The 14,350-nt window shown below is 35.7% G+C and overlaps 1 protein-coding gene across 2 annotated transcripts in view; it reads left to right on the top strand.

The window, feature by feature from the left end:
* SCAF11 (SR-related CTD associated factor 11) overlaps positions 1 to 13,590 on the top strand; it is a 95,408-nt gene extending 81,818 nt beyond the window's left edge. The window contains exons 10-16 of one of the 2 annotated variants that reach the window (XM_027542649.1): positions 526 to 627; positions 3,374 to 3,480; positions 4,137 to 6,830; positions 7,535 to 7,878; positions 8,876 to 9,094; positions 9,443 to 9,562; positions 9,831 to 13,590. In XM_027542649.1, coding sequence (XP_027398450.1) covers positions 526 to 627; positions 3,374 to 3,480; positions 4,137 to 6,830; positions 7,535 to 7,878; positions 8,876 to 9,094; positions 9,443 to 9,562; positions 9,831 to 9,977 — 3,733 coding nt within the window. In that variant the 3' untranslated portion in view covers positions 9,978 to 13,590. The remainder of the gene's footprint in view (positions 1 to 525; positions 628 to 3,373; positions 3,481 to 4,136; positions 6,831 to 7,534; positions 7,879 to 8,875; positions 9,095 to 9,442; positions 9,563 to 9,830) is intronic. The other variant, XM_027542650.1, reaches the window with a different exon arrangement.
* The last annotated feature ends 760 nt before the right edge of the window (positions 13,591 to 14,350 follow it).

The raw sequence follows: 14,350 nt of genomic DNA, 5'->3' as shown, positions 1-14,350 counted from the left end.
AATAAACGAGACAGATTAAGATTGCGATTTAACTTTAAAGACTGGCAAGGTACCAAAGAAAACAATTACATTTGAGTAGCCTTTTAAAAAACTGAACTCGGCCTATTTTGGGTTATAAAAATAACCATGCCTCCTTTATTTTCTTCCTTTGTCTTGTGCGTAGTTTCAGATGGCAAACTATTGCACTTAGAATTTCGGCTAAAACTGCTCTTTGCTTTGGTTCATGGGAAGGAAATAGTGCTACTTCTTTTTTTCAATAATAATATTTGTCTGAATTGACTTTTTAAAAGTGGTTACAAGTCAGATTAGTTCCATTTTTATTTGTAATATAAAAGTTTAAGTTACTTTAGGAATTGGTCCATTTTGAAAAGTGTTTAGATAGAAAAAGTTTCTTTCTTTTTTTTAATGTTACTTATAATGCTGGATATGAAAATTTCTGTTACTTATGATATAACCCAATTGTTATTCTGAACTTAAAATTTAAAATTTTGGAATTCTGATGAGGATCTAAAATTTATCTTTTAGTACAGAATTTATAGAAGTCAATGAGATCAGTGCTTTGATTAGGCAGAAGAGACAGGAACTGGAATTGTCATGGTTTCCTGATACATTACCTGGAATTGGAAGGTAAAAAAAATTGTTTACTAAAATGTTTAAATGCTAATGTGTGCATAAGATAATAATATCTTACATACAGAGATATTCAATAGTTATGTTTCTAAGAAAGTTTTGTTCAATTAAACCTTGGTGTTTCTGATGCCTAATGAAAGGTCTCTATTTAAGGAACCCCTTGAAAAATAAAGAATATTGTATTTATTTGTTTAATAAATGTAAATATTTGATTTCTTTAACAAGGAGAACACCTAAATGATAAGGTTCATTATTAGTAATAGCATTCAGATCTTTCATCCTTCTGTTATCTTTTTCTCCATTCCAGTCTTCTGTGTGTGTTGTTAGCTGAAGCATTGCTTTTGTCATGACACTTCCATCTCCGAAGTGTTATTCTAAACAACTGCTTGATCAAGTCCCTACTTTGCCCTTGCATTCATGACTCTCTATATAGCCTAGCCTTTTCTCTCTTAGTGTAAGCCTTGAAACTATTAGCACATTGCTAGCTAGGTACATGCTATGTACTTAAATCAAGCTCCTCTGTAAAGATTAAGTTCCTTGCCAGAGTTTTGTATTCATTCCTATAACTTTTATATATCACTGTAATGGAGTTCTGTATAGAGCCTTCATACTCTAGGAGTAACAGTGGAATATAAATATGTAAAATCAGACTAAGTCCAGATATGTAAAATATGAAATTTTCCCTTAGAGCTGTATGTTTTTGTGTATGTGCAAGTTGCACAGTGTTTTTCAAGCTTCTTTCGTCCTCCAGAATCTCACCTTAGACTGGATGAAATAGTCTTTTGTTAGGAGACCTGACAACAAATACGAGTCAAGAGTAGGAAGAAGCTGACAGTGGATTTGGTGTGACTGCAGTAACTGGAGTCTTAGCATGGGAACACCAGAGCACCTGACCTGCCTCTTGAGAAACCTGTATGCAGGTCAGGAAGCAGCAGTTAGAACTGGACAGGGAACAACAGACTGGTTCCAAATAGGAAAAGGAGTACGTCAAGGCTGCATATTGTCACCCTGCTTATTTAACTTCTATGCAGAGTACATCATGAGAAACGCTAGGCTGGAAGAAGCACAAGCTGGAATCAAGATTGCCAGGAGAAGTATCAATCACCTCAGATATGCAGATGACACCACCCTTATGGCAGAAAGTGAAGAGGAACTAAAAAGCCTCTTGATGAAAGTGAAAGAGGAGAGTGAAAAAGTTGGTTTAAAGCTCAACATTCAGGAAACGAAGATCATGGCATCCAGTCCCATCACTTCATGGGAAATAGATGGGGAAACAGTGGAAACAGTGTCAGACTTTATTTTTTCGGGCTCCAAAGTCACTGCAGATGGTGACTGCAGCCATAAAGTAAAAAGACACTTACTCCTTGGAAGGAAAGTTAGGACCAACCTAGATAGCATATTGAAAAGCAGAGACATTACTTTGCCAACAAAGGTCCATCTAGTCAAGGCTATGGTTTTTCCAGTGGTCATGTATGGATGTGAGAGTTGGACTGTGAAGAAAGCTAAGCACCAAAAAATTGATGCTTTTGAACTGTGGTGTTGGAGAAGACTCTTGAGAGTCCCTTGGGCTGCAAGGAGATCCAACCAGTCCATTCTGAAGGAGATCAGCCCTGGGATTTCTTTGGAAGGAATGATGCTAATGCTGAAACTCCAGTACTTTGGCCACCTCATGCAAAGAGTTGACTGATTGGAAAGGACTCTGATTCTGGAAGGGATTAGGGGCAGGAGGAGAAGGGGACGACAGAGGATGAGATGGCTGGGTGGCATCACTGACTCTATGGACGTGAGTCTGAGTGAACTCCGGGAGTTGGTGATGGACAGGGAGGCCTGGCGTGCTGCGATTCATGGGGTTGCAAAGAGTCGGACACGACTGAGCGACTGAACTGCACGGAACTGAGCATCCATAGGGATCCTGGGAACTTTGAAGAGCCATCGTCCTCAGATTGAGGAATTTTAGCATATAACATAGCAATAGAAATCAGTTGTGGTTCTTTTTTCCTTTTTAAAAATGTATTTTGATATTTTTGGCCTTGATACATGCCATAAAAACATAAATCTAACAAAAAATTCAAAATTTAAGTGACAGAGCTTTCCTTTCAGTTTTTGTTATGTTTTTATTTATTTATGGACTGATTCCCCTTTGACCTTGCTAATTTCTTTAAAACTTGATCTGATTAACTCAAGTAAATTATCTTTTTGGTTGCCTGGAAATAGGATGGGGAACAAGGATTAGGAATGTGCTTTCTGGGATGGTGGAAATGTTCTATTTCTTATTTGGGGTAGTGGTTATACAGGTATATGTATACATTGGTCAAAAGTCATCACACTGTGCACTTAAAATCTGTACATTTCATTTGTGTATTTTACTTATCTACATTTTATTATCCAAATTGGTATTTTTAAAGTAGTGAAAAAAGTTAAAATTCTTGACAAAATAATTGCATTAACTTATTTAAATGAGAATCAACTACTATATATTAATTTGCCCTTGATAATACTTTGCTAATAATTTATTGAAAAAGCATGCTTTTAGAAGGTTTTTTATATTTTTATTTTTTGTAGCCAGGTGGTAGCCATCTTGGTTAGTATGAGTAACCTTGAATTTACATTTTTAGCAATTTGGCAAAAAATAATTTAAGCATCTATATTTTAATATTGCTAGCTTATTTGGAAAATTAATACTTTTAAATTGCTGGTTTTATTATTTAAACAAAAATGTCTTTATTTTGTTTTAAATTTTCAGAATTAGTTTTATACCCTGGAATATTGAAATAGAAGTCCTTCCTCTCATCTCTTCTGTGTTGCCAAGAACTATTCTTCCAACAAGTACCATATCTTTAGAAAATTTTGGTAAAGTTTTTTAATTTCTTTCTAGTTAAAAAAAAATTACTAAGCCTCTTTAAATCTCATGAAAAGTATAAGTGTTGATGACTTAGAAATGCTGTAAAATAAGGTATAGATAATGAGTCCTAGATATTTCTATAAATATTTGTACAGTGACTTGACTTTAAAATTGTTGCAACTAGAAAATCCTTTTACTTTAGGAAATTACAACTTCATGTCTTTGAGGAACTGATTAGAAGTTTCCTTTCTGTTTAGGGGGTCAGTGTTCAAACCACTGATTTTTAGAAGTAATACTTCCTATGAATTGTGAACAAATAGTTCGAGTCCTTACTATTTGTGGGTAGCTGTTGTGTCCTGCTTTTGCCTAGGTAATAGTGATTCATAGAGCAAAAGGCAATTAACAGACCAAACATTTTCTTTTGATTTTTTCACTAGAGAATTGCCCACATGGACTCAAATCTTGGTATAACTCATTTCAGTAGCTTTCAAAAATTGGTATTACTCAGATGTTAGTAGCTATGCATTTATTAATAATTTGATTCACAAGTATATTTTGCTTTCACTCTGTTATAGATGTCTATTTTATGCTAAAATAAGCTGAAGCCAAATTCTTATCACTTGATGAAACATACATTTATTTTTTCCTTTTTGTATACTGTTAGGTACTTCTTGCAAAGGCTATACATTAGCACATACTCAAGAAGGGGAAGAGAAGAAGCAAACTTCTGGTACCTCAAACACCAGAGGATCAAGACGAAAACCTGCAGCAGCAACTCCTACAAGAAGATCTACACGTAACACAAGAGCTGAACCAGTCAGTCAGTCTCAGAGGTCCCCAGTATCAAATGTTTCTGGGTGTGATGCCCCGGATAACAATAATCCATCTGTAAGTGTTTCCTCTTCCGGTGAGTCAGAGAAGCAAACAAGGCAGGCTCCAAAACGGAAGTCTGTAAGAAGAGGAAGAAAACTACCTTTATTGAAAAAGAAACTTCGAAGCTCTGTGCCTCCCCCTGAAAAATCATCTTCCAGTGATTCAGTTGATGAAGAAGTAGCAGAACCTGACATACCACCTGAGTTAGAGAAAGAACACCAATCAGATGTAGAAAGTATTAACACTGTGCAGATAAATGTAGAAAGTGAATCTGCTAATGGCTTAAGAAGTTGCAGTGAGCCATTAAAAGAGAGTGAAGAATGCACCGAGACCCATGATACAGAGGAAAGAGTAGAAACTTTACATTCTGAGTCTGATACCCAAGATCCTCCTGTGTTACTTGGAGGGGAGGAGGAAGTTCAAAAAGTTGAGAATACGAGTATAGAAGCTAATGTTTTATGTCTGGAAAGTGAGATTTCTGCAAGTACTTCCAAAAAAGGAAGTGATCCATTGGAAAATCAAGACCCAATAGCTGAACCTTCAGAATCAGAAATAAAAGCAGATATATGTATAGATCATGTTCTAAATGATTCTCTTACATGTTCAGGATCTGAAATTGAAGTATACCAATCTGCATCAAACTTATGTGAGTTACCTGAGAATGCAGAGCCAATAGTTAATGAAGAAAAAGTTATGGAGAGTCCTGTAGTAAAAATTATTGATCCTAGAGATTCTACAGTAAAAACAGAACAGCTTATTGACAGTCCCAAATTAGAATCTTCTGAGGGTGGAGTTATACAAGCAGTGGACACAAAATCTATTGAGAGTTCAGAGTTTCTTTTGCTTGGGCATGTTGAAAATGAAGATGCAGAAATAATTGCAACATGTGATACTTCAGGGAATGAAACTCTCAGTAGTATTCAAGACTCTGAAAATAGTTTATTTAAAAAAAATCTTAACACCAAATTGGACAAATCTTTAGAAGAAAAGACTGAATCTTTGGTTGAATATCCCAGATCTACAGAATTGCCTAAAACTCATCTTGCACTGATTCAGAAGCATTTTAGTGAGGACAATAATGAAATGATACCCATGGAATGTGATTCATTTTGCAGTGACCAAAATGAATCTGAAATCGAACCATCTGTAAATGCTGATGCTAAACAAGTAAATGAAAATTCTGTGGAGCACAGTTCCCAAAAGAATATGTCATCTTCTGATCCTGCAAATGAAAAGGTTGAAACTGTATCTCAACCATCTGAAAACCCAGTGGATGCGACAGATAAAGCCAAAAAGCCTCGTACGCGAAGATCTAGATTTCACTCTCCATCTACAACTTGGTCTCCCAACAAAGACACTGCCCGAGAAAAGAAGCGGTCTCAGTCTCCATCTCCCAAAAGAGAAACTGGAAAAGACAGCAGGAAGTCTCGATCACCATCTCCTAAGAAAGAATCTGTTAGAGGTCGGAGAAAATCTCGTTCTCAGTCCCCCAAAAAGGATAGTGCAAGAGAAAGGAGGAGATCTCAGTCTCGGTCTCCAAAAAGAGATAGTGCTAAGGAAGGCAAAAGATCTGAGTCACTCTCCCCAAAAAGAGAGAACAGAAGATCTCAGTCCAGAGTGAAAGATTCCTCCCCAAGAGAAAAATCCAGGTCCCAGAGCAGAGAAAGAGAGAGTGATAGAGATGGGTCGAGGAGAGACCGGGATAGAGAAAGGAGAATGAGAAGGTGGTCTCGATCCAGATCACGGTCAAGGTCACCATCAAGATCTAGAACTAAAAGTAAGGGTTCATCATTTGGTAGAAATGACAGGGACAGTTACTCTCCTCGATGGAAAGAGAGATGGGCAAACGATGGTTGGAGATGTCCACGAGGAAATGATCGATACAGAAAGAGTGACTCGGAGAAACAGAATGAAAATACAAGAAAAGAAAAAAATGACATTAATACAGATGCTGATGATTCAAATTCTGCTGACAAACATAGAAATGACTGTCCCACTTGGGTAACAGAAAAAATAAATTCTGGGCCTGATCCGAGGATCAGAAATCCAGAAAAGTTAAAAGATTCTCATTGGGAAGAAAACAGAAATGAGAATTCAGGGAATTCTTGGAATAAAAACTTTAGTTCAGCTTGGATGTCTAACCGTGGTAGAGGTAACCGTGGTAGAGGTAACCACAGAGGTGGTTTTGCCTACACAGATCAAAATGAAAACAGGTGGCAAAACCGAAAACCCCTCTCAGGGAATTCAAACAGTTCAGGGAATGAGACTTTCAAGTTTGTGGAGCAGCAGCCCTATAAACGAAAAAGTGAGCAAGAGTTCTCCTTTGATACACCAGCCGACAGGTCAGGGTGGACGTCTGCATCGAGTTGGGCTGTGAGAAAGACTTTGCCAGCAGATGTACAGAACTACTACTCCAGACGAGGCAGGAGTTCTTCAGGCCCACAGTCTGGATGGATGAGACAAGACGAGGAGACAGCTGAACAGGGTAACACGTTTATTTACCAATACTTTTATTTGAAGAAAGATATTATAAATTTAATACCTTGTTTGTATGAATTGAAGTGATCTCTGTTTATAATATTATGTTAAATTGAACCTCATTTTATGTAATAAACACTTCAGTATATTTTTTTTCACCCCATGCCTGCCCCCAACCTTGCCAAAGACCTAAATATTTTATGTATAATTTGCTACAGTAGAGGGATTTGAAATAATTCTATGCAGGATTTAAATTCTATTTCATTTATATCATATGTGTGCACTTGAATTTTTTGATTGTTGTTTAATAAGTCACTCAGCTAAAAAAGACTTATTCTTCCTTGACTTTTCTTAAGAACATTTGACTTGACTTTTCACAAGAAAAGAGCTGTTGAAGATTTTAAAAAGTGATTAACCTTCTAAGTTAGTAATTAAATTTTATGATTATTTTACTAGTAAGTTTCTTGAACTGCTAATTCTTTGCTAGTGTTGCCCAATGTTATTGTGTAAAGTTATTCTTAAAAATAATTTTGGTTGAATATTTATTTCAGTTAGAAAATCATCCCACATTATTTAGGAATGACAGGATTAAACTGAAGTATTGGATAGGTTTAGGTTAATTGGTATTTAGTTTTACAGTAACCAGTGGCTCTTTGTTTCTCTAAGGAAATTTGTAACATGATTTTTTTCATGTCTTTTTTCTTTTGATAGAGTCTAACCTGAAAGACCAAACAAACCAACAAGGTGATGGTTCTCAGCTACCTATGAATATGATGCAGCCACAGATGAATGCAATGCAGCAGCACATGAGTGCACACCAGCCTGTGAACATGTTTCCATACCCAGTGGGTGTTCCTGCTCCTTTGATGAACATCCAGCGCAGTCCGTTCAGCATTCATCCTCAGCTGCCCTTGCATCTGCACACAGGAGTACCTCTCATGCAGGTGGCGGCTCCTGGCGGTGTATCTCAGGGACTACCGCCACCACCGCCCCCTCCCCCACCGTCCCAGCAGGTCGGCTACATTGCTTCACAGCCAGACGGAAAGCAGTTGCAGGTATGTTTCCAGCCGCTCAAGTGTAGACAACATTCGCCATTGTAAACGTTCAGCTCTTAGGGATGGATGCTCGAGAAAGGGCTTCTTGCTGGATATCCATATACAGTGGCTTATTTGATTAGACTTATGGTAAATCTGTACAACTCCTCTTTCACTGTCCTTCCCCAAACCTCCCAGTCCCAAATAAGAAACTGAATACGTTATCAAATCTAAGCTACATATATGCTGGTGCTGATATCCAAACAAGTTTTTTGGTAAGTTTAAGAAAACCGGAGTATGAGGCAAACTAGAATCATGTGATGGACACTTGAAAAAATTTCCCTATTTTATTGGACTTTTAGGGACTGGGAACTTGTGATTGGATACTGTGATAAAGCTTGTACTGGTCTTGTTCAGACTGTTCATTACCGTATGTGTTTCATTTTCATGGATTTATCATGCTAAAAAAAGAAAGTAGTGACTCTTGGGCATATAGTAAATTTGAATAACAACTTGTAATGGTTGTGTTGCTTTATTGTTCCATGTCTATGTCCCAGAAATTCTAGATTCCTGGCAGCAGGATACAGTTGGAAGAGCCAGAAAGTGGGAATTTGGGATCTTATGTCTTTTTCTGCTATCAACTCACTGCAAGCCATTTGACTTCACTGTCTTATTTTCTTCTATCTTTAAAGTGGGGTACCTACCTTAAAGATACTTATAGGAAAGATACTGTCATTAATGCTGCTTTTCTCCTTGTTGGTTTTAGTGGTACTGTCAGAACATTACAAATACATATATATTTTAAAAGTCATCATGACATGATGGGATTCTATTTAAGAATGTTGCTCATTTTTCTTCACAGTCCTTTAGATAAAAATTACCTGAAATAGACGTTTCTCCTAAGTACTTAAGTATTAAATTGCCTTGATTTTTTTCTTTTTTTAATGTCTAATAGGTAACTAAACGTCTTTTATTGAGTACAAATAATTCATTAACTGATGATACCTCTTTAAAACAGGGTATTCCTAGTGCTTCTCATGTAAGTAATAACATGAGTACACCAGTCTTGCCTGCTCCGACAGCAGCCCCAGGAAATATGGGAACAGTTCAGGGACCAAGTTCTGGTAATACTGCGTCATCAAGTCACAGCAAAGCTTCTAATGCTGCTGTAAAATTGGCAGAAAGCAAAGTAAGTGTTACAGTGGAAGCCAGCGCAGATAGCTCGAAGACAGACAAGGCAAGTTCAAAGTTGAGAGCAACCTACATAATTCTGCATATGATTATGATAAAAAAATAACAGTTTTCTGTTGTATAAGTGGTAAAGGGAATTTACTGTTGATAGTCTTAGATTCCAATTTAAAGAATTCTGTCTACATATGTTGGTGCCCATTGAATTACTGGTTGTATTTCTTGTTTATTTTTAGAAATGTGTGATTTGTGTTAGTAAATAAATATTTTATATCTATGATGCTAATATTGGAACAGTTCTTTGTAAATGTGCAGTGTTTTCAATTTTATATTTTTAAATAATTTTTTGAAAGTTTGTGATTGGGCAAATAATAATTACACATTTTCCTCTTATCAGAAACTGCAAATTCAAGAAAAAGCAGCACAGGAGGTAAAATTGGCCATTAAGCCATTTTATCAAAATAAAGATATCACCAAGGAAGAATATAAAGAGATTGTACGAAAAGCAGTAGATAAAGTAAGTTATAGCTTTAGTGGAGTTATGTACGTATTATTTTGAACATCCCTATTTTAATAAAGGTATGCTCAATTAAATCTAATTAAAATAGTAAGAGGTGGCTTCTGCTAGTCAGCTTTTTTACCTTTGGAGAAAATGAAATATATACCTTCTAGGCGATACGAAACATGTAAAAATGTCTGATTATGTCTCTGGGGTATTTGTTTTTCAAAGAACTTTCCCTTTAATCCCTTTAAATATGAAAAAAATTCCCTCTTCTTTTTTATAGGTGTGTCATAGTAAGAGTGGAGAAGTAAATTCTACTAAAGTGGCAAATCTGGTTAAAGCCTATGTAGACAAATACAAATATTCACGGAAGGGAAGCCAAAAGAAAACTCTGGAAGAACCTATGTCTGCTGATAAAAACATGTGCTGAAATGGGAGCATTAGAAAGGACACTGGCGAGATATCTGCAAAGTGCAATTTCAACATGTACCTTTAACAAAAATCATACATAACTGTGATTGAAATTTGGTTTTGATAAAATTATCTTTTTTAATGTAGGATATAATGTTTTGTTCTAAATAAATATAGTTCTGCACCGCAATACCTATATCTTTTCCTCCTCTCTATCCCCCTGCCCCCAAATAAAATTCAAGGGAAAGGAGAGGGTTTAAAGGAATATGCATTTTTACTAGGACTGTGTTATACTGTGGATACTGGAAGATGTACAGGTTTTTGAACAATGGAGTGCATAAATTAGAAACTTCAGAGTGCACTGGTTTTGGAAGAGATATATATAATACATTTATTCTGTCAGGCTAAAAATAAAAAATGGTCTTATGATTTTTCTCTCTAATTATAGAAAGATAAATAATGTATTATCATGAAGAATATTTCTAATAATAGAACATACCAATTGCAGGGTTCTTAATATGTATTTTTAAAGCACACATCTGAATAAATTGCTTAGGTAGAAGATACTATCACAAGTAAAATTCAGTGTTCAAAACTTGAGAACACTGTCCAACTATTGTGTCACCAAATGAACGTTAACGCTGCTTGTTTTTCTTTTGTGCCTTCTTTTCCCCAGTTGAGATGAAGCAGTTTGATTTGCTCGATTTACAGCTTTGGCAGTCTCAGCTCTGTTGAATTTAGAAGACCTGTTTGGAAAAAGTGTTGACTTTGTAAAAATTATGTTCTTCCATAATATCTTCTGCTTATCAGAAATGGTAATCTGTTTGTGCCAACTGGAGAATTGCTTTTAAGTCGTGACCCCCTTGCTTGGGTCTAAGGCAAAATCATGATATTCGCTTCAGGGGCTTCCACGTTGTTGCTCATCTGTTAATCACTAATGAAATTCTTCTTACACTTGGGAAATCTCCAGATGCTTTACAGTGAATAAAGTGTTAATTTGGTAACCATGTTACAAAATTCTAGACATTAAAACCTGTGTTTTGGAAAAAGGAGAGGAATTAAATAATGGAGTGTTGGTAAGGCTTTCAGGGGCTAGAGATTGAGGTGTGTTTTTTTTTTTAAGTACTAGAATATGTTAATTTTTATTAAAAGTAAATTTAAAATGTTCTACCTTATTATTTTATTTGGCATCTTGGAAGAAAAAATGGATTAACTCCACAATAAACTGTTTGATTCCAGTAACAATTGTCAATAGATACCAAATAACTGGAGAGCACTTTGGATCAGATGTTAATGGCGCAAAGATAGATAAATGCCTCAGTGAGACAGGCTGACCCTTATGCTAGCTAAATAGCGAAAGCAATACTCCAGGACTGCGCTCTTCTGAGGTAAAGCTCTTCTGTTTTCTCAGCTGTATGTGTATGATACTTTCCTGGTGCTAGCTTTGATAGGCGAGTTTTGAAATGTTGGCCCCAGTACTGATTGTGCTACTTCATAATCTTTATATGATTATGAGTATAATCCCAAAAAGTGTTAGAAATATTTCCAAGCAGTTTCTGATCTTTATTGTGCATTTCTGGGCGTTTGTAATATGGTATTCTACTGATTTATATATATTTTTAATTAAAGTTTATGTTAAGATTATGATAGGGCAAGAGTTTTAGAAGTATATTTCTTCTAATAAAATATTAAGACAGTGTTTCAATTATCAACACACACCTCCTCATTTGTTTTGGTTTTGGACTCTATAAAGTTTTAGAACATTTGTTTCTAAAAAACAGCTCTGTGAACTTCCGATTTTGGATTAAAGCTAGTTCACACTTAGAAAATTTTGTAGCAAATTGCCTAAGTTGATTAATCACACAACATATTTTTCCTACGTCTTCTTTCAGTGACATTTGGGAGTTGGGTGACAAGTTTAAAATTTGCTTTATACCATTTAGCTTGTGCAAACATGTTTAAAAGTTTTGAAAAAAATAAATGATGTGGTCAAAAGTTAAAGTCTCATATCTTTGGTAGCAGTACCATGAGTTAATTGAATTCTTAATACACATTTTTTGAATAACAGGTATGTACTCTGTATCTGGTTGGGGTACTGGTTAGACTGCACTTGAAATAAGAATATTACTGGACTAGAATCAACTCTGAAATATTTAAGAATGTATTAGAAAGTGCATGCTTTATGTTAAAAAAAATACATTGCTTTTTAACATTCCCCATTCTTTTATCAGAAATTTACATTACGTTGCATGTGTACAAACGTAAAGACACTTTGTGGGGTTGCAGATTTCTTGTTATATATGAAGATTCAGTATTAACTTGATCTTTGGAACCTTGGTCCCTCTAACTTACTAGTCACATTGACTGATGTTTAGGCGATACTGATGCCTAGAATTTTGAGACTAAAATTAGCTACTTGTTCTTTTAACATTCCAAAAATTTGGATTGTTTTTCCCTCTGGTAATGACAGTTTTTCCATTATCTTCTTTTGAATGGCCACGGTATGTACTACCTAAATGTTCACCCAAAAGATGCAGCTTCAGAAGCACAGTGGTTGCTCCATGGTCCATGAGACATTGTAGTATGAGGATGGAGTGCTGTCTACTGAAACAATACTCTTTAAACAGATATGTAGTATGTAATATTTTCTAATAAATTCTTTTGATAAACACAGTAGTGTCTTTAACGTTTTATTAAGATTCCTGGGAAATGATGGCTTTCACCTCATTTTAACTTTTCAGACGGGTTGCAGTATTTCTTGGATTTGTACCAAAGTAGCTGGACTAGCATTATAGGTACATAAATGTCCAGGTTGTAAAGAAAGCTTGAAGTTAGCTATAAGCATGTATTATAACAGCATTTTTTGTAATTACATAATCATTGTAGGAAATTAGAAATGCTTTTACTAAATTAAAAAGCAGTCTAAAGAGGGGAAAAGGAAAATAGTCCCTAATCCTACCATTTAAAGGTAACAACTATTAACACTGATCAGATTGCACATAACTGTGTTATAACATCCTTTTCACTTGATGAATTGAGAATTTTCCATTTTAATAATTATTGTGCAGTGTGGTGTTTAATAGCCATATAGTATCACTTACACTGATACACCATTACTGGAACCAGTCCTCCAGTATTGGGTACTAAGCTGTTTAAAAATTAGTAAGATATAAGTTGTACTAATATAAATGATGTAAGCCTCCTTATACACAGATCATATCCATTTCAGATTATTTTCTGTGGATTGATTCCTAGAAGAGTTTTTATTTTCCTGTAAAAAAATTTAAGATGTAATTATATACACAAAGTATAATTTCTTAAGTTACATTTAGTTTAAAATCCATTGTTTTCCTAAGTTGATTGTTCTCTGCAGAAAGAATTATCAGAAAGTTATTTTTCCCAAATTCTTCAAAACATTTATAAGAACACTTTTTAAGGCTCTAGGAAAATAGGTTTCACAAATCTTTTCCCCTAGCATGTGAATAATAGTCTGTAAACTGTTCTGTATTTTTATACCTCTTAATAAATTGAAGATATATTCTGATGTCCATATTCTAGGGCTATGTTGTATTTCTCTGTTGATGGACATATTAAAGTACGTTTTGAAGTTTTATTAAAAGTGTTTTAATGAACACTGGCTTATCTCTGAATCTCTTTGTGTTACAAGGTTACATTGAATCTCAAGATACACATTTTTAACTTGGATATATGCTGCCATGTCGCTCTCTTGAGAAGAGTGTCCTAGGTTATAGTCCCTCCCCTGTCTGAGCTTCTGGTTTACTTTTGATTCCTACTTTGATAGTGTGATGGAGAAGGCAATGGCACCTCACTGCAGTACTCTTGCCTGGAGAATCCCATGGACGGAGGAGCCTGGTAGGCTGCACTGCAGTCCATGGGGTCGCTAGGAGTCAGACACGACTGAGCGACTTCACTTTCACGTTTCACTTTCATGCATTGGAGAAGGAAATGGCAACCCACTCCAGTGTTCTTGCCTGGAGAATCCCAGGGACAGGGGAGCCTGGTGGGCTGCCGTCTATGGGGTCGCAGAGAGTCGGACACGACTGAAGTGACTTAGCACTGATAGTGTGATAGCATGTAAGATTGCTCTTGTTTTTAGGGTCTTAACATTCATTAAACTGCACACCTACTATGTGCCAGGAATTACTGGATTCTTCATGTATTACCAGGTTTAATCATACCACAGTTTTCTTAAGGATTAGTACAATAATAGCATATTAAACTTGTGACAGGCACCTTGTCAGACATTTGTGTTATTGTGTCTATAATAATTTTTTCTGATGAGGAAATTGAGATGCATAAAGAATTAACTGAGTCACTGAGTTACACAGATACTTAAGAGCCAGGTTCAGACCTAGAATTGATAGACACCAA

The sequence above is a fragment of the Bos indicus x Bos taurus genome, chromosome 5 (assembly GCF_003369695.1).
Source record: "Bos indicus x Bos taurus breed Angus x Brahman F1 hybrid chromosome 5, Bos_hybrid_MaternalHap_v2.0, whole genome shotgun sequence".
NCBI classification, from domain to species: Eukaryota; Metazoa; Chordata; class Mammalia; order Artiodactyla; family Bovidae; genus Bos; species Bos indicus x Bos taurus.
Note: the sequence above shows the minus strand (reverse complement) of the source record. Positions and strands in the feature narration are given on the sequence as shown.